Source organism: Penicillium arizonense (assembly GCF_001773325.1).
Source record: "Penicillium arizonense strain CBS 141311 chromosome Unknown PENARI_contig001, whole genome shotgun sequence".
In the NCBI taxonomy this organism is placed as follows: Eukaryota; Fungi; Ascomycota; class Eurotiomycetes; order Eurotiales; family Aspergillaceae; genus Penicillium; species Penicillium arizonense.
This window is the reverse complement of record NW_019173278.1, coordinates 153,020-176,567: the sequence shown is the minus strand read 5'-3', so window position 1 is coordinate 176,567 and position 23,548 is coordinate 153,020. Positions and strand designations below refer to the sequence as shown.

General features: G+C 50.4%; 11 protein-coding genes across 11 annotated transcripts in view; 7 read left to right on the top strand and 4 right to left on the bottom strand.

Annotated features, from left to right (window-relative positions):
- Nucleotides 1-992: 992 nt before the first annotated feature.
- On the top strand, nucleotides 993-3,827 carry PENARI_c001G03047 (uncharacterized protein; the record flags this gene model as incomplete). The annotated part of the gene is made up of 1 exon (XM_022626350.1): nucleotides 993-3,827. One exon carries the CDS (start codon nucleotides 993-995, stop codon nucleotides 3,825-3,827), a length of 2,835 nt encoding a protein of 944 aa, XP_022493737.1.
- Nucleotides 3,828-4,823: 996 nt separating this feature from the next.
- PENARI_c001G02461 (bifunctional chorismate synthase/riboflavin reductase [NAD(P)H] ARO2) lies at nucleotides 4,824-6,159 on the bottom strand (the record flags this gene model as incomplete). The annotated part of the gene is made up of 3 exons (XM_022626310.1): nucleotides 4,824-5,653; nucleotides 5,708-6,069; nucleotides 6,125-6,159. 3 exons carry the CDS (start codon nucleotides 6,157-6,159, stop codon nucleotides 4,824-4,826), a joined length of 1,227 nt encoding a protein of 408 aa, XP_022493087.1.
- Nucleotides 6,160-6,386: 227 nt separating this feature from the next.
- On the top strand, nucleotides 6,387-7,797 carry PENARI_c001G04633 (putative lipoate--protein ligase; the record flags this gene model as incomplete). Its single annotated transcript, XM_022626482.1, has 3 exons — nucleotides 6,387-7,340; nucleotides 7,393-7,500; nucleotides 7,549-7,797. The coding sequence occupies 3 exons, from the start codon at nucleotides 6,387-6,389 to the stop codon at nucleotides 7,795-7,797; spliced, it is 1,311 nt and encodes a 436-aa protein (XP_022493043.1).
- Nucleotides 7,798-8,220: 423 nt separating this feature from the next.
- Nucleotides 8,221-10,301, top strand: PENARI_c001G01768 (glycoside hydrolase family 154 protein; the record flags this gene model as incomplete). Its single annotated transcript, XM_022626255.1, has 3 exons — nucleotides 8,221-8,702; nucleotides 8,791-9,089; nucleotides 9,151-10,301. The coding sequence occupies 3 exons, from the start codon at nucleotides 8,221-8,223 to the stop codon at nucleotides 10,299-10,301; spliced, it is 1,932 nt and encodes a 643-aa protein (XP_022493467.1).
- A 640-nt stretch (nucleotides 10,302-10,941) lies between these two features.
- Nucleotides 10,942-12,989, top strand: PENARI_c001G05615 (sugar porter family MFS transporter; the record flags this gene model as incomplete). Its single annotated transcript, XM_022626577.1, has 8 exons — nucleotides 10,942-11,037; nucleotides 11,089-11,165; nucleotides 11,223-11,447; nucleotides 11,521-12,065; nucleotides 12,140-12,147; nucleotides 12,234-12,664; nucleotides 12,720-12,793; nucleotides 12,853-12,989. The coding sequence occupies 8 exons, from the start codon at nucleotides 10,942-10,944 to the stop codon at nucleotides 12,987-12,989; spliced, it is 1,593 nt and encodes a 530-aa protein (XP_022493588.1).
- A 384-nt stretch (nucleotides 12,990-13,373) lies between these two features.
- Nucleotides 13,374-16,259, bottom strand: PENARI_c001G10995 (uncharacterized protein; the record flags this gene model as incomplete). The annotated part of the gene is made up of 4 exons (XM_022626995.1): nucleotides 13,374-15,026; nucleotides 15,076-15,930; nucleotides 15,998-16,184; nucleotides 16,231-16,259. 4 exons carry the CDS (start codon nucleotides 16,257-16,259, stop codon nucleotides 13,374-13,376), a joined length of 2,724 nt encoding a protein of 907 aa, XP_022493020.1.
- Nucleotides 16,260-16,404: 145 nt separating this feature from the next.
- Nucleotides 16,405-17,188, top strand: PENARI_c001G09823 (glycosyltransferase family protein; the record flags this gene model as incomplete). The annotated part of the gene is made up of 3 exons (XM_022626902.1): nucleotides 16,405-16,494; nucleotides 16,546-17,112; nucleotides 17,183-17,188. The coding sequence occupies 3 exons, from the start codon at nucleotides 16,405-16,407 to the stop codon at nucleotides 17,186-17,188; spliced, it is 663 nt and encodes a 220-aa protein (XP_022493057.1).
- Nucleotides 17,189-17,530: 342 nt separating this feature from the next.
- Nucleotides 17,531-17,944, bottom strand: PENARI_c001G02394 (uncharacterized protein; the record flags this gene model as incomplete). Its single annotated transcript, XM_022626307.1, has 1 exon — nucleotides 17,531-17,944. The coding sequence occupies one exon, from the start codon at nucleotides 17,942-17,944 to the stop codon at nucleotides 17,531-17,533; it is 414 nt and encodes a 137-aa protein (XP_022493591.1).
- A 684-nt stretch (nucleotides 17,945-18,628) lies between these two features.
- PENARI_c001G09667 (SDR family NAD(P)-dependent oxidoreductase) lies at nucleotides 18,629-19,921 on the top strand (the record flags this gene model as incomplete). Its single annotated transcript, XM_022626892.1, has 10 exons — nucleotides 18,629-18,678; nucleotides 18,754-18,898; nucleotides 18,976-19,062; nucleotides 19,115-19,177; nucleotides 19,229-19,336; nucleotides 19,409-19,460; nucleotides 19,510-19,598; nucleotides 19,652-19,714; nucleotides 19,771-19,849; nucleotides 19,917-19,921. 10 exons carry the CDS (start codon nucleotides 18,629-18,631, stop codon nucleotides 19,919-19,921), a joined length of 741 nt encoding a protein of 246 aa, XP_022493028.1.
- A 61-nt stretch (nucleotides 19,922-19,982) lies between these two features.
- Nucleotides 19,983-21,345, bottom strand: PENARI_c001G03506 (methionyl-tRNA formyltransferase; the record flags this gene model as incomplete). Its single annotated transcript, XM_022626393.1, has 4 exons — nucleotides 19,983-20,724; nucleotides 20,783-20,910; nucleotides 20,958-21,028; nucleotides 21,087-21,345. 4 exons carry the CDS (start codon nucleotides 21,343-21,345, stop codon nucleotides 19,983-19,985), a joined length of 1,200 nt encoding a protein of 399 aa, XP_022493110.1.
- A 178-nt stretch (nucleotides 21,346-21,523) lies between these two features.
- The window catches only part of PENARI_c001G05748 (uncharacterized protein), a gene marked incomplete at both ends in the record, with an annotated part of 2,544 nt that continues 519 nt past the window's right edge, over nucleotides 21,524-23,548 (top strand). The window contains 4 exons of the mRNA XM_022626587.1: nucleotides 21,524-21,771; nucleotides 21,827-21,920; nucleotides 21,973-23,193; nucleotides 23,245-23,495. Coding sequence (XP_022493375.1) covers nucleotides 21,524-21,771; nucleotides 21,827-21,920; nucleotides 21,973-23,193; nucleotides 23,245-23,495 — 1,814 coding nt within the window. The remainder of the gene's footprint in view (nucleotides 21,772-21,826; nucleotides 21,921-21,972; nucleotides 23,194-23,244; nucleotides 23,496-23,548) is intronic.

The following is a 23,548-nucleotide window of genomic DNA, read 5'->3' as shown; positions in this document are numbered from 1 at the left end:
GAGGACCTGCTTTTACAGTATTTTCCTGTTCAGTATCACATTATCTAAATGGTGGTTGCGGCCAGGGTTTCTCTTTTAATGCAGCATATTTTCCTGCCATGCAGTGCCATAGCAACATTTACTTGTTTTCCATACTTTTCCTAGTCTATGCCAGCCATATCGCCTATGCACCTAAGGTAAATTTAGTCGGCTTTAGAGAACTAGAACAGGGTTCATAATGCAACCTCGTATGGGTAGTTTATCAGATGGCGTTGCTCTAGTCATTCGTCTATGCAACGTGGAAAATAGAGTAGCAGCAAAGCCTTGGTAGGGTTGTCCGGCCAACTTATTTAGGGGCGCAAGTGTCCATGGTTCGTGATATGTAGAGGTTCCACTGAGATCTTCAAGGAGACGGGATGTTGGATGTAAGGGGGGTAGAATATAAATATAGGGGATAAAAGTGAAGATATTTACAGTTGAGTAGAAGACGGTGAAACATATCAGCTACCCGAGCCCACCAGATTGTTCAAGTGGTCCATAAACGGCCACTAAACAACTAAACAGGATTCACAGTGCTGAATACATTAAATGTGGCATGGAAACACGCAATGCTCACCCGCCAAGCGTGACTGGCGGGCTCGTTGCTGGGCAACAAAGTGTTGATCCGGCGATCTCGCTCTCGGCAATACATTAGGCTCCCTCTTTCTTTGTTTAGCGCAATCGAATAAAGTAGGCAATTACTGTGATCTGTAGTGATTGGTCTAGTAATATACACAGTACGGCGAGGCCCGGATCGGCAGTTGTTTACTGTAGACTCTGTAGACATGATGCAAACACTTGTCTTCATCTTCTCTCTCTCCTTGTACAATTGTGATTTCTCAAATTTCCCGATCATTTGGAATAGACATTTGCTCACATCTGCTCCTTCTGTGTCAATCGCGTGGCGCGCCATGCTCGCCGATCCTGGCATGTATCCCTATCTTTGATTGTCTCAGATCGCAAACAACGGCGTCATGGAGAGCTCCAGGGCGAGCTATCCACTCGCACTAGGTGTGCTGTTCGCCCTTTTCAATTCTTCCACTGCTATCTACAATCCATCCTCTGTATTCCTCTCCCGGCAAAATGACTCCCTCGCATATATCTTCCGACCCAGCTCCACTGGCGAAACCGAATTCCTGTCCTTGAACTTGTCCACCAGTGTCAATGCCGACGACCTATCATACCATACTCTGCTCAGTAGCACACCGTTCCACAACACAGGGCAGAACTCAACGTTTATTCCCGCGATCAACGATGAGGGGTCCATAACCGTCTATGCCGGTAACTGTCACAGCACATCCGATAGCCTGGCACTATGGCAGTTCCACCCAAACAGCAACAGCCCAATTGGCAACGGGACATGGGACAAGTTGGCAGTTCAAACGAGCGACGTTCAGACTGCCCCAAACTACCTCGCAGCGGGGTTCACATACTCCTCATCCGGCCGTTCAAATGAGACCTCCATGTACGCCTTTGGAGGATTGTGTCCATTCGTAAACAGCACAGACCAGGCTTGGATATCGGCAGCAAATTACTCTCAGTCGATGGTGGCTTTAAGCCCCAGTCCCTACTACAGCAACAAGTACAACGCAGCCACCACAGGGAAGCGCGCACCACCGGTCGCTGAAGCGGGCATGGCCGTCGTGCCGCTTCAGGCTACCTATTCTGCCGATTCAACCGGGAAACAGCAGGATTTCCTTTTCGTTGGTGGCCATACCAGACATGCGTTCCTCAACATGTCGACGCTTGCTATTTTCTCGCTGCCGCAGCAGAGTTGGAGCTTCGTTTCGACCTCGGACAAGACACCAAAGACTGAACTGGCTATTCGAGATATGGCCTCTGTAGAACCCCGGTCTGGTCATACAGCAACTCTCTCGGAAGATGGAAAGAAGGTGTTTGTGCTTGGTGGCTGGGTGGGCGATACGACTGTCCCTGCTGATCCGCAATTTGCGGTTTTGGAACTCAAAGAAGGGTTAGGTGGTGCCACGGAGTGGATTTGGACGACTCCTTCTTCTGAAGGAAAGGGTATCACCGAGGGTGCTGGCATCTTTGGACATGGAGCCGCAATGCTACCAGGAGATGTGATGATGATTTTTGGAGGATACACCATTCCAAAACAATCATCAAAACGGGCTGCATCGACTGCGAACTCGCAATTCTACCTCTATAACGTGACATCAAATAGTTGGGTTACGTCCTACAGCAACCCTGCAGCCAATTTCTCTACATCCTCGTCGAGTCACAATGCCAGTCTTTCCAAGGGCCAAAAGGCTGGCCTTGGAGTCGGTCTGGGTATCGGATGCCCGGCTGCTTTGGCCCTTGTATTATGTGCATGGAATTACCATCGAAAACGACGTGTACGCGGAAAGCGAGACTCACAGCTTCGCGAGTTGGCTCTTGGAGCGGAACGGGCTCACTTCTGGGGTCGAGATGACCCTAACCAGGCAAGCAGCATTCGAAGCTCTGGGATGAGCGAGAAAAGAGATTCTTCTGTCTACCCTTGGTCTGCAAACCGCAATGCAGCCACACAGCCCAACTGGAACGACCAGGGCGAAGGCACGGCAGAGAGAACTGGGCTACTAATGGATCCTCCCAGTCCAGTAAAGAACAACCGAGCTCCTGTACCTGTGAATACGAGACCGTGGTCATATCGTATGCCTGGACACAGTGAATTTCGACGCAGTGATGCTACCAGCGATATCCACCCTATCGATGAGCGCGAGGAGGATGAGGCTATCTTCAGAGAACGCCTAATGGCAACCATTCCCGCTGGGAATGGAGCTACAAAAACTGCGGAGGCCGAGCCTGAAGACCCATTCTCGGATACTCCCTACGCAACTCCTCGAAGCACCATCTTCGGCGTTGGTCTGGGTCCATTCTACAGCCGACGAAAGGATATTGGATCCGTTGATCCCGAGTCCCCAACCAAGAGCGAACGAACACAAACGAGCCTATCCGATGCCTCAGCTTTCTCCTTCGCCTCTTCTCAACCAGTAGGCAAAGTCTTAACAGCACGAGCCATGGTTGTTGACAGACCTGTAAGCTGGGCAAGCAGCGGCCGTCAATCTTTCGAAAACCTCGCCGCAGCATCAACACATAGCGACCCCGACAACACTGCCCCATCTGAGAAGTCAGTCTCAGCGGACTCTTACTCAACAGCACAGACAACCATGTCTCAACGCCAAGCAGAGAACGACTCCCTTCTCTTCGACGCCCTCGACCCAGTCAACCCCTTCGAATCATCTTCCCCTTCAAAACTCCGCCGGGATTCTAGACCCAGGGCCTCAGAATGGGTTATGCAAACAATGCGCCGAGCTCTAACAATGACCCGCGGCGGCTCGCCATCCCAGCGAGACTCCCACGAGACAGCCCCACTGGCTTCTGGCATCGACCGCCGCAGCACAGTCATCGGCTCAGGTCAACTGTCCCCTATAGCAGGTTCGGGGCCAGGCACACCCCGCCGAGCAGTCAGCGCATCCGCCGAACTCTTCCGCCGCAAACAAGGCGCCAAGGACTGGAATGCACGCAAACGCGTTTCAGACGACGTCTTCAATACGGCTCGCTCTACACGCGATGATCTTTTCATCGGTGCGCCGGGGTACCTGGGCAACGAGGCTGCATTTGTCGATGATGAGGCTGATATGCATGATTGGGATGTTGAAGGCGCTGCTGAGGGTCGGCGCGTGCAGATAACTTATACCGTTCCTCGGGAAAAGTTGCGCGTTGTTAATGCTACTGCCGGTGATATGGATGCTATCTCCGAGCAGTCCGTTAGTCATGCGACTGGGAATCGGAGGGTGAGCACTTAAGTTGGCCGGTGTGTATCTGTTTTGATTGACATTTTCTTCTTGTCTTGTACTTTCGCAACACTTTTGAATGATGATGATGATGACTACGAAGATGGTGGTTTGGTGTCTATTTCTCGTGAAGATACCAGTTGAAGGGCGCAGAAGAAGGGAGCTTGAGCTTGTACTCACGATGCTCTATTTGTGTCTTCAGGGATTCGATTGAGTTATGTCCATGTCCGTCTATGTCCATGCTGTTCTGATGATTATCTTCTAATCAGATTCAGATTCAGATTTAGTACAGACTGGCTTGATTACTCTTGACCCCTCGCATGGAGTTGAGTCGCGCATTTTGGGAGGGATTTTGCTGTTTTCTGTCGTTTTGATATCCACAGCGTGTTTTGATGTTGCGTTCTGACCCTGAACGACTGATGAATCCATGTCCCTGGCGCTTTGTTAGATTATTTCTTAGCTGAGCGAGTGAAAAATTGATTCTTGATTCTATTTCTTTTCGGTCGCCTATATCTATCGTATCTCTAAAAAGTATGTACAATCACGTCGCCCATGTGCACTGCAGTTTCTTGGGAAAATCTTACCCTCTTTAAACAGCTAACTCCCAACACTTTTTAGGCTATTTCTTTGGCTATTTTCTCGTGGGGTTCAAAATCCAATGCTGTGCAGTATAAAGTTTGTTGGGCAGAAAAATCTGCCCTCTGTTTAGACTTAGACTCAAGGGGTAAGATGTCTCCACTATAGATCTAGAGTGGGGCGCACAAATGAACTCATATCTGGATTTGATATTGGTGTATGGAGTACTGTATATCGGGTGGAACATTCAGAAGATCCCGGAATCTTGCTTTTGCGCGTAAACATGTTCTTGCAATTCCCGAAAACTAGTCAAACCGAAATCCGAGAAATATCTATCAAACTTCATAGCTCCATGAGACATCATATGAGACAAGACCCCCTATGACGTTGGTATAACTTTTCCTTTATATAATTGTTCATTTTCATTCCCCCTTAAGAAGAAGCAGCAGCCTTGGGGTCGCTGGCAGGCTTGGTGGGAATAGTGCTAGGAAGCTGCGGGAGCAGGTTCTTCGCGTTCTCACGAGCATACTGGGCCATGAGGGCATCAATGATAACAAGGGAAGACATAGCCTCGACGATGGGGACAGCACGGGGAGTAACGCAGGGGTCGTGACGACCCTTGGCCTCAAGGGTACCCTCCTCCAGACCGTAGGAGGCAGTAGTCTGAGCCTGGCCGATGGTGGCGGCAGGCTTGAAAGCAACGCGGAAGTAGATGTTGGCACCGTTGGAGATACCACCCTGGATACCGCCGGAGTTGTTGGTCTTGGTGGTTAGGCGGGGGCCGCCGGCAGAAGCCTGCGACACGACGAAGGGGTCGTTGTGGATGGAGCCGGGCACTTCGCAGCCGCCGAAGCCGGAGCCGATCTCGAAGCCCTTGGTGGCGGGGATGCTGAGCATGGCGTGGGCGAGCTTGGCTTCCAGCTTGTCGAAGCAGGGCTCGCCTAGGCCGACGGGAACGTTACGGATCACACATGTTACTGTTCCGCCGATGCTGTCGTGGTTATCGCGGTACTTCTCGATGACCTTGGTCATGCGCTCGGCAGCGCCTTCGTTCGGGCAGCGGGTGGGCGCGAACGAGTCCACAGTCTTGCGGTCAATTGTCTCGATCATCTTGAGGAACTCGGGGTTGGTGGAGGCGGAGGGGTGTTCGGGGGTAGGGGGGAAGAGGTGCTCGTTGCCGACGGAGGAGACGAAGGCGACGATTTCGACGTTATGCGACAGGCTGAGGTACTTCTCGGCGATGGCGCCGGCGGCGACACGGCCTGGGGATTGGTGTTAGTGGGGTGTATTGTATATAGTGTACGAGTCTGACATACCAATGGTCTCACGGGCACTGCTGCGACCACCGCCGCTGCTCGCCTTGACACCGTACTTCTCGAGGTAGGTGAAGTCGGCATGGCTGGGGCGGGGGAACAAGTCCATTGTGCTGCCGCCGTAGTCCTTGGGGCGCTGGTCCTCATTGCGGACCATCATGCCAATTGGTGTGCCTAGAGTGACACCGAACTCTGTGCCGGACTGGATCTCGACTCGGTCCTTCTCGTCCCGCGGGGTAGTGAGGGCGCTCTGACCGGGACGACGGCGGGTCATCTGGGGCTGGATGTCGGCCTCGGTGAGCTCCATGCCAGGAGGGCATCCATCGACAATACAGCCGACAGAGCGGCAGTGAGACTCGCCATAACTAACGGGGTATTAGCAACTGGTGATGTGATGTTCAGGGGATCGGAGACACCTACGTAGTGACACGGAAATGTTCACCCCACGTCGACATGATGGATGATTTGTGTTGGGAGAGGAAGAGGAGGATTAAAGTGAATAGGTAAATAAGTAAACAAAATGCCACAAAATAGGGAAAAGGAGTAAGTCGGAGGACTAGGAGGAGGAGCTGAGTGTCGATCGCAAAAAAAGCGAACACAAATCGACTCATCTTTCCGATCCGGGACTAGCGCAACCGACTATCGGCCTGGTGCTTCGGGTGATAAACACTCATCCACCGACATGTTTCTGCGCTCGCGGGTGAGTGGCCTCAAGTATGCCTGGGTTCGCCATAATTCCTCTGTCCCCGACCAATTCGCCGAGCTCGTCCGTCGTCCCTCTTCTCTGCATCAGATCTACCAATCACTATCGACTGACCCCTACGTGAACCTCTCCATCGAACACTTCCTCCTCGAGAATGCCCCGGCAGAATCAAGCATCCTGTTCCTCTACGCCAATCGACCCTGCGTAGTCATAGGTCGCAACCAGAACCCATGGCTCGAGACAGATCTCCGCGCCCTTCACAATGACCGCTGGAACGGCACGGCCGGGGACGAAGAAGCTGCAATTTTCGTACGTCGGCGATCGGGCGGTGGGGCCGTGTTCCATGATGCAGGAAATCTAAACTACAGCGTCATATCTCCACGTACATCCTTCACACGCGACAAGCATGCGGAGATGGTGGTGCGCGCACTCCATCGCGTCGGGGCCATCAATACCCGTGTCAATGGGCGACACGATATTGTCATGGCCCGAGCGGAAGGCATGGAAAATGATCCTAATGAGCCATTGGCACGCAAGATCTCTGGGTCGGCGTTCAAGCTGACTCGACACCGAGCTCTCCATCATGGGACTTGCCTGCTCGATTCCCCGAATATTCATGATCTGGGGCGGTATCTGCGATCGTCCGCGCGCGGGTACATCCAGGCCAAGGGTGTTGAAAGCGTTCGGTCTCCTGTTGGCAATGTGTCGGCTGCGTTTGCCGATTCGTTCTTTTCCATGCAAGGTGTGATTGAGAGTGTGATTGAGGAATTTGCTCGGTTATACGAGGTCCACCCTGATGCAGTAAGACGCGCGCAGCGTGCTCATGCTAATGACCCCGAGATTTTTGCTGGGGATGGCTGGGTTGCGGGTACAGTGAGTGAAGTGCAGGGCGAACAGGAGCCTGACATTAGCAAGGGAATTGCTGAATTGCGGGTGAGTATTTATGGGAATGAAATGAGACAGTTAAGTGTTAACAGTGGAATAGTCTTTGGATTGGAAGTATACCCAAACACCGCAATTCACTTTCTCGACATACCCCATCGAAGAGGACCCTCGCGAGCGGCCACCATTGCCCTCCTCGCTTCCTTCAAGTGTAAGTTTACAAGACAAGTCTTCGATTCAAATCTGACTCTCAGCTTAGACCCGCGCATTCCTCCGCCTAAAACATGGCGCAATCATTGAAAGCCACATCTCCGTCTCAGCTGACGAGAGCACCGCATCTGACCAAGCCAGTCGCATCCATACATTACTGGATGGACAAAAGTTACACGAAATGACTCTGGCGCGGTGGTCCGAGGTCCTTCAAGAGGGTCTTGGTGAGACAGAAGGGAAAGATGAGGCCCTAGTGAAAGAGCTATCTCGATTTCTGGGTGGACTATTGGGCGGTTAATCATTGCATGTATAGATATACCCATGTACATTACTCTAATACCATGTTCTATACAACCAAGCGCCAAGTGTTAACTATTCTGCCTCCATTGGTGGAATATAATTTCCCACTTATGAGATCGCCAGTTCTACATGCCTATAAAGATACTCGCCAACAGCATGCTGATCTCCCCGCATTACCCCGGCTAAATACATTCACCCCACGCCCCCCAAGATAGCCAGCTATGCACATCGACTGCCAATTGGAAGAATCGGCTTCCCTTGCGAAGACCAACTAGCCGGACCGGCACCCAAATTCTCGATCATATAGCGGGCATGACATCTGCCTCTTTCACATACAATAATCGGAGACTTACCCGACACCAGTCTCTATATAACTCCAGCCATCTAATTACCAAACCAATCTAGCACAATCGCAGTCAAAATGTCCATCAACGCCAACGCCCGAACCCCCACCCAACCCTTCACAAAATGCACCTTCAAAACAAGATCCGACCTCCAAGCCGCATGCCGCGCAATTCTAGACCCGCTACTCCCCCTCTTCACGCCAGGCGGCAGTCGAGTAAAAGTCGGCACATCGACAACACGCTTCGACGAAGGCGGCGCCCAGATCGAAGGGTATGCACGACCACTCTGGGGTCTGGCGTCGCTGCTTGGAGGTGGATGTGAATACCCCGGGGCGGAGCGCTGGCGTCAGGGTATAATCAATGGGACGGATCCTGAGAGCCCTGAATTCTGGGGCGAGATTGAGGATTTGGACCAGCGCATGGTTGAGATGTGTCCCATTGGGTTTGCGCTTGCTGTTGCGCCGGGGTTCTTTTGGGAGCCGTTGACTGAGATGCAACGGGGGAATATCGGGAGATGGTTGGCTAGTATTAATGCTAGGGAGATGCCGAATACGAATTGGTATGTGGTTTTCTTTTCTTTCTTTTCTTTTCTCTCCTTGGGGGTTTGAGGGAGAGACATGGCTGATGATATTCTTGTGCTTCTCTAGGTTGTGGTTTCGGGTCTTTGCAAACTTGGGATTGAGGAAGAATGGGGCCGAATACTCTCTTTCTCGCATTGAAGCTGATATGGATCATCTTGATTCCTTCCACGTCGGTGGGGGGTGGAGTAATGATGGGCCTAAGAGTCATCATCAAATGGATTATTACTCAGGTTCATTTGCCATTCAGTTCTTGCAGCTTCTTTACTCGAAGTTGGCTGGCGACTTTGATCCTGAGCGTGCTGAGCGCTATCGTCAGCGGGCAAGGGAGTTTGCAAAAGATTTCGTGTACTATTTTGATCCCAATGGTATGTTTACTGTGATCTCCTTCCCAATCATCAGACGCTAATCCAATCTTCTATCTAATAGGTAGCTCCATCCCCTTCGGTCGCTCAATGACATACCGCTTCGCCATGGTCGGGTTCTGGGGAGCCCTGGGCTTCGCAGATGTCGAGCTACCAGCACCATTAACTTGGGGCGTCGTGAGGGGAATCCTCCTCCGTCATTTCCGATGGTGGTCGACGCAAGAAGACATGTTCAACAACGACGGCACCCTAAGTCTCGGATACTCATATGCCAACATGTATCTGACAGAGAACTATAACTCCCCGGGATCGCCATACTGGTGCTGTCTGTCATTCATCCCACTGGCATTACCAGAGACACACCCGTTCTGGACCGCGGAAGAAGAACCATATCCCAGCGCCTCCCTTCTTGAAGTGGTAGCCCTAAAATATCCCAAACACATTGCGATCCGCCGTGGAGGACACTCCTTCCTGCTATCGTCTGGCCAGGCATGCCACTACCCTCTCAAAGCAACGCAGGCCAAGTATGGCAAGTTTGCATACAGTTCTGCATTTGGATACTCCGTTCCAACGGGGTCTTATCAGCTCGAGCAACACGCCCCAGACAGTATGCTGGCGCTATCCGAGGACGGCGGCGATATCTGGCAGACGAGAAGGCTGGCGCTGGATGCACGCTTTGAAGAACCTGAAGGAAATGGCCTACCAATACTCGTGTCTACCTGGAAACCATGGCCAGATGTCGAGGTTGAAACGATTCTCATTCCGCCGACTGTGGAAAATGAGAATTGGCATCTGCGCGCTCATCGCGTGCTCACTGGTCGGGCTTTGCAGACTTCTGAGGGCGCCTTTGCTATTTATGGATGTCGCAGTGATAATGGACGAATCCTGGGTCCTATGGTTGAGGGTGGTTCTGAGGGGACGACGCATGATGACCGGAGTAGTCTGGTGGTTTCATCGGCTGGGGCGGTAGGCATTGTTGAGTTACACTCGGATATTGGACGTGCTGGTCGGATTGTCCTGGCGGATCCAAATTCGAATATTATTCATGGGCGCACGCTTCTGCCATCGCTTGCAGTGGACTTGGCACCTGGCCAGGCCTGTTGGTTCGTGTCGGCAATCTGTGCTGTACCCGATCATCGGCGGGATTGGAAAGCGGCATGGGAGCAGAAGCCGACAATCCCAGGGTGGCTGAAGAAGCGGATGGAGAGTGGGTGAGCGTGCATATCCTTGTCACACTTTCAATAAAGTCGATTCGCTAGACAAGAGTGAACTCGTCGTAAGATTTCCCTATTGGGGGAGAGTCCAAATTAGCCCTAATTTTGGCTTTTCCCCGCAGTCCGGGGTAAGACTTAACTCTAACACTTTACACTCCTCTGTAACTTGCCGACTACTTTTTTCCTCTCTCGGCTAAACCACTTCGTTTATTAGCCAATACCTCTTCCCCGTGGGGGTACTTTAGCTCATACGACCCTAAGCTTTCCCCCACCCTATCTCCGCCTATCTGAGAGCTGCAAGCAGGTCTTGGACCTTACCCCCAGCTCCAAAGTACTCGAGACATGTGAACAGGTAGTATGCAAGCCGTGCCATTCTGTCTTCGTATTCGTGGATGTTTTTCTCCATGCTTCCTCGCCTTGTTTAGCGCCTTCCTTCTCGTCTCATAGGCTGCTCGGTAGTTAGCCAAGACTTTGGGCTTGGGATGACACCCTTCCATCGCAGTTCTTTCATATTTATATCAGTTGCCGACAGCATCGTGTTTTTAGTTGTGAGCTGTATTCCTGGGTTTGTCTTAAATTGATCGTTCCCCTGGATTCCTTGGGATTATACTATACCGACTTGATCTTGTTTGCTCTTCAAGATGTCGTGGCTTCTAAAGAAGGTTGTTCATAATGAGGCGATGAAAGAGGATCCTAAGGAGATTTATGGATGGAGGGTTTTCATGCTTGCTTGCTCGGTTAGTATGGCAATTCCTATATGGTGAGGTGCAATACTAACATTACGAAAGGCTTGTTGTGGAGGAATGCTCTTTGGTATGGACTCCGGTATCATTGGCGGCGTCCTTACCATGCCAGGATTCAAGAAGTAATTTTCTCTCTCTATCAAATCTCCGATCTAGCCTTCTAACCATATTTATTGCAGAACATACGGCTTGGAAAATACTTCCAAAGTTGCACAAGCAAATCTATCAGCCAACATCGTATCAACCCTCCAAGCAGGATGTTTCTTCGGCGCACTAGGCGCCTCCTGGGTAGCCGATAAATTCGGCCGAAAAAGAGCACTCATAGGCTCAGCGGTAGTGGCCATCCTCGGAATTGTCATGCAAACCGCAGCCAGTGGTCATCTCGAGGCCATGTACATCGGACGGTAAGATGCCTCGTCTTCACCCTACAACCCAGAAATCACTAGTCGTGCTCATACTAATACCTTCACACACCAGATTAATCACAGGCTTCGGAGTCGGCGCCGCATCAATGATCAACCCTCTCTACGTTTCCGAGAATGCCCCACGAGCAATCCGCGGCGGTCTGACAGGTCTATACCAGCTCTTCATTACAATGGGCATCATGCTCGCCTTCTGGATCAACTACGGCTCCCTTCTGCACATTAAAGGACCAGCAATGTACCTCGTTCCACTGGCAATGCAAGGCCTCCCAGCAGTGCTCCTGCTAATCGGCATGTCGCTGTGCAATGAATCCCCCCGCTGGCTGGCTAGACAAGACAGGTGGGAAGAAGCACGCGCAACACTCTGCAAAGTGCGCAACTTGCCTGCTGAGCACCCCTACCTAGAAGAAGAGTTCCAAGCCATTGCCACCCAACTTGAGCAGGAGCGCGCTCTTGTTGGTGGTTCTGGATTCTGGGATCTTATGAAGGAGATGTGGCTCATTCCTGGGAATAGGAAGCGTGCTATCATCTCTATTGTCTTGATGGTTTGCCAGCAGATGACTGGTACTAATGCTATCAACTACTATGCGCCTCAGATTTGTAAGATATCTCTTTCCTTCCCCTGACTTCTGAGTGAAAAGAGTGACAATCAAGCTAACTAACAACCTCTACAGTCAAGAACGTGAGCATCCCTATCCCTACCCTACTCTACCTACAAACCCCCTCCAAAAACCAAAGATCAAAAAAAAAATCTAACTCTAACCCCAGCTCGGCGTAACGGGCAACGCAACAAACCTCTTCGCAACAGGCGTCTACGGCATCGTGAAAATGATCAGCTGCGGCGTCTTCCTAGTCTTCGTAGCAGACTCCCTCGGCCGCCGCCGCTCCCTCCTCTGGACATCCATCGCACAAGGCCTAGCAATGCTCTACATCGGGCTTTATGTGCGCATTGCACCACCCGTCGAAGGCGCACCAGTCATCCCAGCCGGCTACGTGGCTCTCGTGTGCATTTTCCTGTTTGCGGCTTTCTTCCAGTTTGGTTGGGGGCCCGTTTGTTGGATTTACGTTTCTGAGATCCCGACCGCTCGGCTGCGGTCTTTGAATGTTGCTTTTGGGGCTGCTACGCAGTGGTTGTTTAATTTTGTTGTTGCTAGGGCTGTGCCTAACATGTTGGCTACTGTTGGGGATAATGGTTATGGGTGAGTTCTTTGGGTTTCGATTTGGGGTTCTTTGCTGACTTTTATGTGATTGCAGAACATATCTTATCTTTGCTTGCTTTTGTTTCTCCATGTGTGTCTTCGTTTGGTTCTTTATTCCAGAGACTAAAGGTTGGTTTGGATCTAATGGCTTGGTGGAGTGGATGGTCTTTGCTAACTGTTTTCTATAGGCATGTCCCTTGAGAAGATGGATGAGCTCTTTGGCGTCACTCAGCTCTTCGAAAATAAGACCGCCGACCCGGAGCGGGCTTCTGCTGCAGATGATGTAGGCAAATCAACGCAGACGCACGTTGAGAGAGTGGCTTAAGTAGTCACAAGCGATTCAGCCGAAAGGAACGAGTCAAGAATTAGTTTGAGATGTATAAGATTCAATCAATTTGTTTCTCCGAATAGTATTCATATTGGTCATCGTTATTTCATAGATATCATCAAAGTAACTCCGAAAAAGATATGTGCAGCAGTCCCACCAAGGGACGACTTGGTCTATCAATACATGACCGTAAAAAATGTTCGCCTGCGCTATGAAATCAATATATCCATCCGCTTAAATCGAGGCTTGATGACCAGAGATTAAAGGAAAATGAAAGAAGCCGGCGCTGTAAACAATACATGAGAGCAGAACAAAGCAAGACAAAGCAAAACAAAAATGAGAGATGCAAGAACGGATGGACGGATATAAAAGGAACATATTTTATCGAATGTAGTTGGGCTGAGACCGACCAAGTAGCCCATGCTGGGTCTGGCTCCGCGTCATACGTCGGGGAGCTGGGTTATCATCCAAGCTCAACCCGCCCATTCCTGATCCCAGTCCATTGCGCCGGGGCGAAAACATGGAGCTGTGACCCAAGCTGGGGTTGTGACCATACCGGATGTTCTGGTTGGTCATATTTGTCGCAGTGGTTGTGGCTGTAGCCACAGTCTCGCTGTCTGAATCTTGATCATAATCAGACGGAGGGTCGATTTGCTTCAACGACTCCATGGTAAAGCTATGGGGGTTTCGTTTCGGAATCTGAGCGGCAGAGAAAGAAGGGACAGTCTGAGATGAAGAAAGCCCATAGTTTGACATAGAAGGCAATGCCGACGAGAAACTAGAGGAAGGTTCGGTAGTGCAAAAGGAAAGCGGCGGCGCGGATGACTGTGATTCGAATGATCGATGCGTAGGCAACGGTGGACTGCTGACCCGAGACTCAGGTGAGGATACAGGTTGCGATCCATTTGAAGGCCAGTCGATGGCACCCGGCTGGTTCATTTGCGGTGTTCCCGACTGTGGCGACGCCGATTCCGATGGTGTATTTCCACTTTCCGTCATGGTCGCCGTGTAGAAAGAGCCTACACGCATAGCCTCCTGTATAGCCATAAACATCAAAAGAAGCTTGCCGTAGCGATCAAAGTAGTCTCGGTCAAAGGAGGCAGTCGGGAGATGGGCTCCCATATGGACGGCCGCAACAAGCTCCGTGATAGAAATCAGAATCTCCATGCCATTCCACTGCACAAGCGGCCTCTTGACCATGCTGATGAGAGCGAATCCAGCAACAAGACTCGCAACTCCCAGAGCAGCGATCTCCACGTAGTTTCCGGGAATAAACACCTGGTGGTTTTGAGAGAAGGTCCAGGCACTGATAAATCCCACCAACATACCCAGTCGCAGCCATCCATAGAATAGATGACTCGGTGTCTGAACGGAACTTGCAGAATTCTGTTGCGTTCCCTGGGACCACCCTGGTCCGGGAGCATCGGGCTGGAAATTGAAGGCCCTGTCAAACAGTGTTTCCAGTCCAGTAGACGTGTCAAGATCCCCTGGAGCGAAGAATTTGGGTGGCTTGAAGATTGGTTCAGCCTCATCTGACGGTTGCCGGCTGGGAGCTCGTGCTTGAGAAGGGCTGCGATGGAATGGGTTAGGTTGAACCACTTGTTCAATGGGCTTTGTTGAAGGTTGAGCGCGAAGCTTCCACGCCGGAGCCATTGGGGCTGCTGGAAGCTGCCCATGGAAGGGATGAGGGCCATTTAGCACAGAGGGCGCGCTCCGCTGGTTGATAGTTGGGCGCAGGTTATGTGTAGTAGACGGAGTCCAATCCATGCTATCTTTCTCCGCAACAGGGATAATCTCTCGCGGCTTCTCCACAGGTGGCTGAGGTGTAGCCAACTTTTCAATTGGGAAACGCTGACTGACTCCACCGTTCGCATTGAAGGCGTTACGATTGGTGGCTTGGGACGACAAGACAGGAGACTCAGGCAATTCAGAGGACGATTTGGCGCCTTGAAGTTGGGTTTCCCAGCTATTGTCGGACCAATTGACAAGTGGGCGACTAGAATATTGGACGATGTATCGAGAGTATGAAAGCGACTACTGAATCAGCGCGGAACACCAAAAAAATATCGGTCAAGGCACGTACCACAAGAGTGAAAACCATCATTAGACCATGCAAGGCCGGAGACATACTAGAATCCAAGCCACTAGCGGATGGGTCCTTGAGAACTGCCCAGAATACACACCGTACGACCAGAACAATGAGTTGGGCCTGATAGTACTCCGCAAGGCCCTTGAACTTGCCAGGCATCCCATCTATCTTCAGGCGCAACTTGGGATTCCACCAGAGTGAAAGAGCACCTGCGATCAATGCCACACCTGCAGCCGGTGCTAGATCAATCACACAGTCGCTGGGAATACGCCACATAGAAAGAGTCTGTTTGGTACACTGTGAAAAGGCGGGTGCCATGGACGGTTCGGTATAGATTGCCGAGCCATCGAGGCTCCCCGATGTCTGATAGAGGGTCATCGCACTGATCAAATCCCATGCAATTTGACCAGCAATACTTGCCCAGTATGCAAGCGCACCGGCATAAAGCAGCAAGCTCCTCCAGCTCCGGTTCCTGACCTGTCGTGCTTCACGGTTCGCGCGGCTCTGATCCATCATGCGTCTGAGATGATCTGACTTGGCTTCGTATCCCGCTCTTCGAATGCGGCTTCTCACACGAGGCTCACAGGACTCGCAAATCTGGGGATAACGGTCCTCGAGGCGTTTGCGAAAGTCTGCATAGCCACGTTCGTACTCAGCGTCTGTGGGATCGTCGGACGGAGGAAAGTATGACGCCAATGAGCTCGTAAATAGGTGTTGGTTGCGAGTACACTTTGAACAGAATAACGGAGGCTCTTTGAGATCGGCGGCTTCGGAGGGTTGACTTGATGCGCCGGGCACATAACCCTCGGCGTTAGTGACAGCAGCTGGCGGATCCGTGATTTCTCCTTTCTATATTCATTCAAGAACGGTGTTTAGCATTGATCGAGCAAATTTGGAGGCTAGACAAGGAACTAACCTCATCGAGAAAGTTGTCGGCCTCACAGTGTTCACAGCGGAAATTGCGAACAGGCCACTGAGAAGCAGACCGCCGCCCACAGTAAAAGCAGGTCAGACGTTTAGTGAATAAAGAAGACATGACATAGTCTGGAAGGGAACGCGAAGTGTGAATGTAAACAAGGGAGGGAGTTGAGATGCCAAAGGGCCTAAGAAAATCAACGGTCGAGCTTGCACGTGCGGGGGAACGTGTACCGCGACTCCAACTTGGCCCATTCAGTCATTTCTGCTCTGTTGTCTTCATACATCAATGGGCCATTGTCGCATGTCGCATTACCTATTGTCGCTCTCTTTGGTCTTCATGCCGCTTATTGTCCGATGATGCATTAACCTCAAGCTTTCGAGCTAGCAGTCCTTACAATAACGAAGATGCATTTCTCTCTTGCATCTGTGTCCTTCTGGGATCTGGCCCTGTGGTTGTCTGTCACAATAGCTGTACTTGGCGTTGTCATTGGTCTCGTGAGTATTCTTCATTAACGCTATCACATTGGTCTAACCTTCTACTCTTAGGTCATATTCCTTTCTCTGGAAATCGCCCACAATAGCCCTGTCCACAAATGCCGCCCAAAAGACTCGCCTGTCCACCTCTTAGTTGTCCTTGGAAGCGGTGGTCATACAGCTGAAATGTTCTACATGCTCTCGCGCATGGATATGAAGAGATACACATATCGGACTTACGTCGTGAGCTCCGGAGATAACTTCAGCGCTGGCAAGGCCAAGGAATTTGAGACGGAGAGAGCTTGTTCGGATAACAACTACAACATTGTGACAGTACCTCGTGCCCGAAGAGTTCATCAATCATACCTGACGGCACCTATTACTACACTCCAATGCTTCTGGGCTTGTCTTACTATTCTCTGTGGGCTTCATCCAGACCAGCAACTCCCCGAACAATACGGCTCTCCTTACCCAGACTTGATTTTGACAAACGGCCCAGCTACAGCTGTTTGTGTAATCCTAGCTGCGAAACTCGTCCGCTTTTTGCAGTGCGTGTTTGGCTTCAACTTCTTATTGCGAAGCTCCACAACACCACCCGTGTCCAACCTGCGCACCATTTATGTTGAATCTTGGGCTCGGGTCACGAAATTGAGTACCTCTGGCGTCCTACTATTGCCACTAGCTGACTCGTTTCTGGTTCAATGGCCAGCTTTAGCAGGGCGGCGAGCCTGGTGGGGAATGAAGAGAACTAGATACGCAGGGTGGCTTGTGATCTAGGGTTCAGCTTCATTGCCTTTTTGCCTCTGTTGTATCTAAATTAATCTCTTTAAATGCAAAGGCTTCTATGAACAATTATGCTTATTATATGAACTGTATAAGAAACGGGACCGAGTTCCGCAACGGTTTTCTCTCCACATACCGAATGTGGAGGAGGAATTGTACACTGTTTATACGAGTCTACGATTCTTGATCACGTGCTAATGTATAAACTTTTAGCTACAATAGAGAGTGTTTTATGTGTAAGAATGGAGAAGTATGTATTGAGCACTGTAGCAGATCAGCATTTATGTCCGAAGTTGAAATAGAGTCGATTGATAGAAACCGAACCTTGAATGATGTCTTCCAGAGTGCGCCGCGCATAGATTTCTGCTGTTTCGTAAGCGTCGTCGTAATCAAGTTCATAGCCAGGGCCCTTGATGACTGGGAACGATACATACCATGCGTAACCGCGATGATGGTTGTAGTCCGTTACCATGGCTTCCCTTTGCTGAATCATGTTGATCGCCATTTCTATTAATTCTTCGTCACTTAGAAAGCTGTCGAATTCGTCAAACTGTACAGTAACATAGTGAATCATTGCGCCTAGATTAGTTAGACGAAAGTCTTCTGGGCAAACCTGTCCGTCGCGGATAAACATGCCTCTTTGGCTCCACTGGTTCGGGGCCATTTCAATCATGTCGCTATAACTCATGGTGATGGTTTGGTTTGCAATTAGAAGATATTGGGGATCTTGTGGCTGTTGCTGTAAAGCACTAGTTCGCTGCGTGTCGATGAGATATCGATACAGGACACTCAGATTGGTTAAATACTTTGAGAATTTGAGAATGCATGCTAGTGTTATTTCAAAAATAGGACAGCTCGAATACCCTATGAACAAAGGTCTTTGCTACAATCGCATTGTGATTCAATTTTGAAGGCTATAACGAGGACAAAGAGAACTGACTATAGATACTTTGATTCTTTCTATTTCAAAGACATGAAAGAGCCCAATATAGTATCAAAAGTCCGATGGCCTTGAACAAGGAAGGAAGAATAAACAGGGATTCAAGCATGGAGTTACTCCCTTCTCCAACTATAGACGCAACCTGGTATAGAACTGTTTATAGCATACTTCAGGGGCTATATCGGCAAGACTACAATAGCCCAGAGATATAATCAACCGTCGGCGAATATCATCAAGCATTAGAAAACAGCCTGGCCTGGATCTGCGGGCCACTCGCAATGAAGTCCGCCATAGTTGTTGCCCCGCATCGGCGCATCGGAGTATCCGACGCATCTGTTCCCTCGGCATTTTCTCTCTTTATCTTCTGTTTCTGACTCTTAAAATAATCTCCAAGCCCAATTGTCCAATTTCTTCTAGACTAACTACGCCGCCATGCCATACTCTCTATCAGGTCGCAATGTTTTGATCACCGGGGGCTCACGGTATGACCCCGACCTTTGTTTCTTACAAACCTACCATGCTGTGTTTAATACCAGAGCTAACACACGATTGAACAGGGGACTAGGTGCTCTTACAGCTGAAAAGTTTGCCGCCGAAGGAAGCAACGTTGCTATCAATTACATGTCCAACAAGGAGGCTGCGGATAAATTGGCCGCGGATATTGCAGGCAAGCACAATGTGAAGACTGTTGTTGTTCAAGGTGTATGGCTTTCAATCCCACACATGACTCTCAATCCATGGAGACACAAGCCGCTGACATGGCCGTAAATCGGGAATAGGACGCCGGTATCAAGGATGACTGCTTCAATGTCGTTAAGACCACGATTGAGAAGCTGGGTGGCTTGGACATTATCATCTCGAATGCCGTTGGTCATACTTTCAATTGAGAAGAAGGATAATGAAAGCTAATTCGAGAAGGGATGGACCAAAATGACCAACTTCGGCGATCTTGATGCCATGGACGAAGATGATTGGGATAAGGTAAATGACCGAACACTCATAATGGAACACTGGGGCTAATTATTGAAACAGTGCTGGTCCGTTAACGTGAAGAGCAACTTCCACCTGTTTAAGGCGGCTTTGCCCACTTTCAATGCGAACCCTGAAGGTGGCGCTTTCCTCATCACGTCTTCGATTGCTGTACGTCGCCGAAACCATGCTATATGACCCCGATCAACTCGTGGAACTATGAGTGTTGACTGGAATTTTTAGGGTCTCACGGCAACGGGCAGTAGCTTGCCTTATGCTGTGACCAAAGCGGCTAGTATGTCATGTTCAACTGTATAGTAGACAACACTGACAAAATCATCTAGCCCTCCATCTTATGAAGTGCCTTGCCAAAACCCAAGGCTCCAAAGTTCGCATCAACGCCGTGCTGCCCGGTCTTTTGCTCACTGAATGGGTAAGTGATATTTGGTTTCGTTGTGTCTGGATAAGAAGCTCACGGCATTGCAGGGCCAACGTTTCCCTCAAGAGAAGATCGAGGCCTGGACAAAGGCCACGACTCTCAAAAAAGTAGTAAGTAATCCAGATATCCCAAAAGGCCGCTTGCATGCTAATGAAACGCTGTATAGCCGGAGGTGGAAGATTGTGCAGATATGTTTATCACACTGGCGAAAAACACATCCATGACTGGACAGGCACTCACGATTGGTATGGCTCCAAATATCACCAGTCAAGCTCAAGCTGACATGTCTAGATTCCGGGTTCTCACCATGAGCGTGAAGAAGAGTATCACATCACATTGGATAGATCAAGAAATATAGTACACACAATGGTTCCATACTCATACAAGGGAGTTACGGAAGGGAGTAAACTCCGCGCCGTCGTAGTGGAATGCTTGATCACCGAACATGCGAGCTTTAATGGCAGCCCGTAGTCCCTCAGCATCTTGCTCGCCTTCAACTTTCATGCGATTGATGCGCATCAACTTTCCATCTTTAGTAAAAACGTAGAGCTCCCGTCCTTTCTTTGGTTGGACTGGATAAGGGGCATTCGTGAATGGCAGACCAGGCATGATCGAAAACGAGTTGCATCCTTGAGGCGAATCGACCTCTTCGATATCTGTAAGGATCAACCGTTTCTGTTGGAATGATGGGGGCGAGCCTTCAGCGTTAGTTGCGGAGAGGGCTGTGCTCCAAAGAGGCCCGATTATCCGGCTGCGTCTGTTGATATCCGCCAGTGTCCAGTTCGCCCAGTTAATGCGCCGGTCCTGTGGTGTGATTTTGGTTGCATGTATCAACTCGCCAGTAGCTTCAGCGGCGCGCCATCCAGCGTCGACGACTGGGGGTACATATAAGCCCTTTTCGATACCATTGACAAGTAACTCCGCTCCTTTCGGTGCAACGAGCCCCAACAACTCGGGAACAGTACAAGAGTCCGGGTTGGGGATGTCAAATCCAGGAGCCGGGGTTTGGGATAGCACTACTCCGTGATCGAAGTTCTTGAGGTGTAAGGTCTGAAGTGTCACGCCGGTGGTGGTCTGACCGGATAGGAGAGTATGGTGTAGTGGCGCGGGACCACGGAAGCTGATTGATCTAGTCAATTTTCAAATTTCGCAGTCTTGAGCTGATAATAATCACATACTCTGGGAGTAATGATGGGTGTACATTCAGCCCTCCATATTTAGCACCGTTCAATATGCGCGACGGAACAAAAAGGCCAAAGGAGACTGCAATGACCAAGTTTATAGGTCCGTCTGAGAAGGTTGGCGGCTAAAACGGTCAGCGAGAGCTTTATGCAGGCCAGGTGCCCGTAATACCTTCCACCCAGTAAATGTGTCAATCTCATGAACCGGAAGAGAGAGAGCAGTTGCGGCCGCTTTGATCGGTACTATAGGAAATATCGAATCAAAAACCAGGTCACATAGTTCACTTGGATAGCGACTTACCTTCTCGAACCTGCTTCAAACCTCGCCCAACCCTTTTCCCAGGTCGACAGACCACATCGATCGAGGAGATCCGTTCTGGTTGCTTCAATTGGTAGGCGCGGAGAGCGTTCAGGGAGGCGATGCTGAAGTCATCGGAGCCGCAAAAGAGAATGCGGAGAGGATCGGAGGTTTTCGTAGTGTAGGACCTAAATACAAGCCCTCTGAGGACCGAGGGTCGTTTGCAGAGACGCAAGCTCCCTGAAGCCGGTATAGTCCACATAATGCTTCGGCACTCTCGAGTAAGAAGTCGCAAAAGTTGAAGCTCCAACGTATGATCTTATCGATAAGACACGTGATGTCAATACCCCAGATCCCACTTCGAAGTCACTTGTTCCGCAGTCATCCTGTAATTATTTGTGATCGCTCTCTAGCGTGAGCTGCAGAAGCCGCGAGATGCGATGCCTGAAAACGATCATGACTCGGTGATCCCGGCCCAGCTCGCCTACCTTGCCATCTACAACCCGAACCTCGGACCAACCGACGAGACGATAGCAGATCAGATCGTGTTCTACACCTCGAAGTCAAGCCATGCACGACGGCTCGATAACTCTACAACAGAGGAGGATGATAAGAAAGGGGTTGAGGACGAAAAGAATGAGAAATTGCGCCAGATAGGTCTGGCGCAGGGCATGGTGAACTTTGCTAGGTGGGCATCTCCGCAACTCTGCGAGTGAACAAGTCTAATCGCTTTTCATGCGCAGTAACTTTTCAGATGGAAAGGCACTGGAATATATTGAGACAGACAAATCCCGTGTTATTCTGCTGGAGCTGGAGAAGGACTGGTGGATTATTGCCGTGAGTAACTGAAATCCAAACCGTGCGGATCTTGAAGCTCACGTTAAGCCAGTCTATCGATTTTACTCGACTTCCCGCTGATCCAGCTCATAAATCTTCTTCGGGGGCATCTGATTCCCCGGCTTTCCAATATTCATCACGAGAAATCGGACCGCCTCATCTACTTGTCCAGCAATTGCGCCGCGCCCATTCGATATTCCTTCTACACCATGACTTCACGTTGGACAACTTGTACAAACAAGCTGGTAGAGCTTCGTTTTGCCTCTTTCTTGAACGGTTTTGGGACAAGTTTGCATGGAACTGGGAACTTCTGTTGACCGGAAACCCAATCGTCGAGATGTATAACGGGATCAAACTCTCTGCTGGAGGAGAGTTGGGTATTGGAGTTGGGGAAGAAGAATGGGGAAGCGGAGAAAGAGAAGTACTCGAAGACTTTGTTACCAGAACAGAGGGCTTGGTGGACTTGGTTGTCTCCAGATTTGGCGACTCGCCTGTACAATTCAATGGGTCTCCGGCTTCGACCAGGTCAAATGACCAAGGACTATGGCTTGGCGCAGACAATGACCCTCGACCATCCGATGGCGTTATATTCGCTGGTGTCGGTGGTCTTTCCAGACTCTCGCTGGCACAGGTGTCACAGTGGATGGAGTGGATCTATCGATTTGGGGATACTACGTATGGAGTTGGGCGGGACCCAACTTCGCTGCGTCGCCGCAAGCCAAAAAAGCAGCGCGGGAGGCCACCTCCAGAGAACCAGCCCTCTACACCGGATCGCAGCTTTACGCCGGGTATACCTCGTCCGCTTATAATGGCAGCACCGCAGCCACTTCAAGAGGTACCCGAAGGGAACGAGGCGGAAGTGGAAATTGGCAAGAATGAGAATCCAGGGTTTCCCACGGAAACGGTCATGAAATACCTCACACTTGGATATGGTTCTGCCTGGAGTTTCTCCCCAAAATCAGCAACATCTACGCCTCCTCGCAGCTCTACTCCTGCGCAGGATGGAGCCACTTCGAGCACCTCAACCCCGAAGGACCATTCCAGTGCCAACCCATCTCAGGCTGATGTGAAACCTCGAAGCAATCCTTCTGGCCGTTTTGTCCTGGGACCTCGAGATGATCTAGAGACATTGGATGACCTGGAAGAAGGAAGTCCTGTTTCAGAAACCGAAAATGGCAAGCCCAAAACTCGAATAGTACAGAGAACTCTGCACGTACATCTGGCAAATGGATCAGATACGACCCAAAAGAAGCTTCAAGCCGTGATCTACGTGGTAAGTGTTCCAACACCAGAATCATTGCAGTTCACTAACATATCGCATTAGAACCAACCATTCCTGTTCACATTCCTCTTCGACCCTGAAACCCAATCTCTCTCATCCCCATCTCTCTACTCAAGCATGCACCACCAACTAGGTCCCCTCCAAAAGCCACTCCTGTCATCAACATCCCCAAAAATGGCAGCCTCCCGCATCTCCATGTCAGAGACCTCTCCAGATCCAAGCAAACACTTCTCGACAAGATCCCAACCAGTCTACGATCTGGTCTACGATCCATCAAACCTGACAATCCGCTCGTCAATCCCAAACATCCCAGCCCTAAATATCCCCCAGTCCCCCCAACAACCCC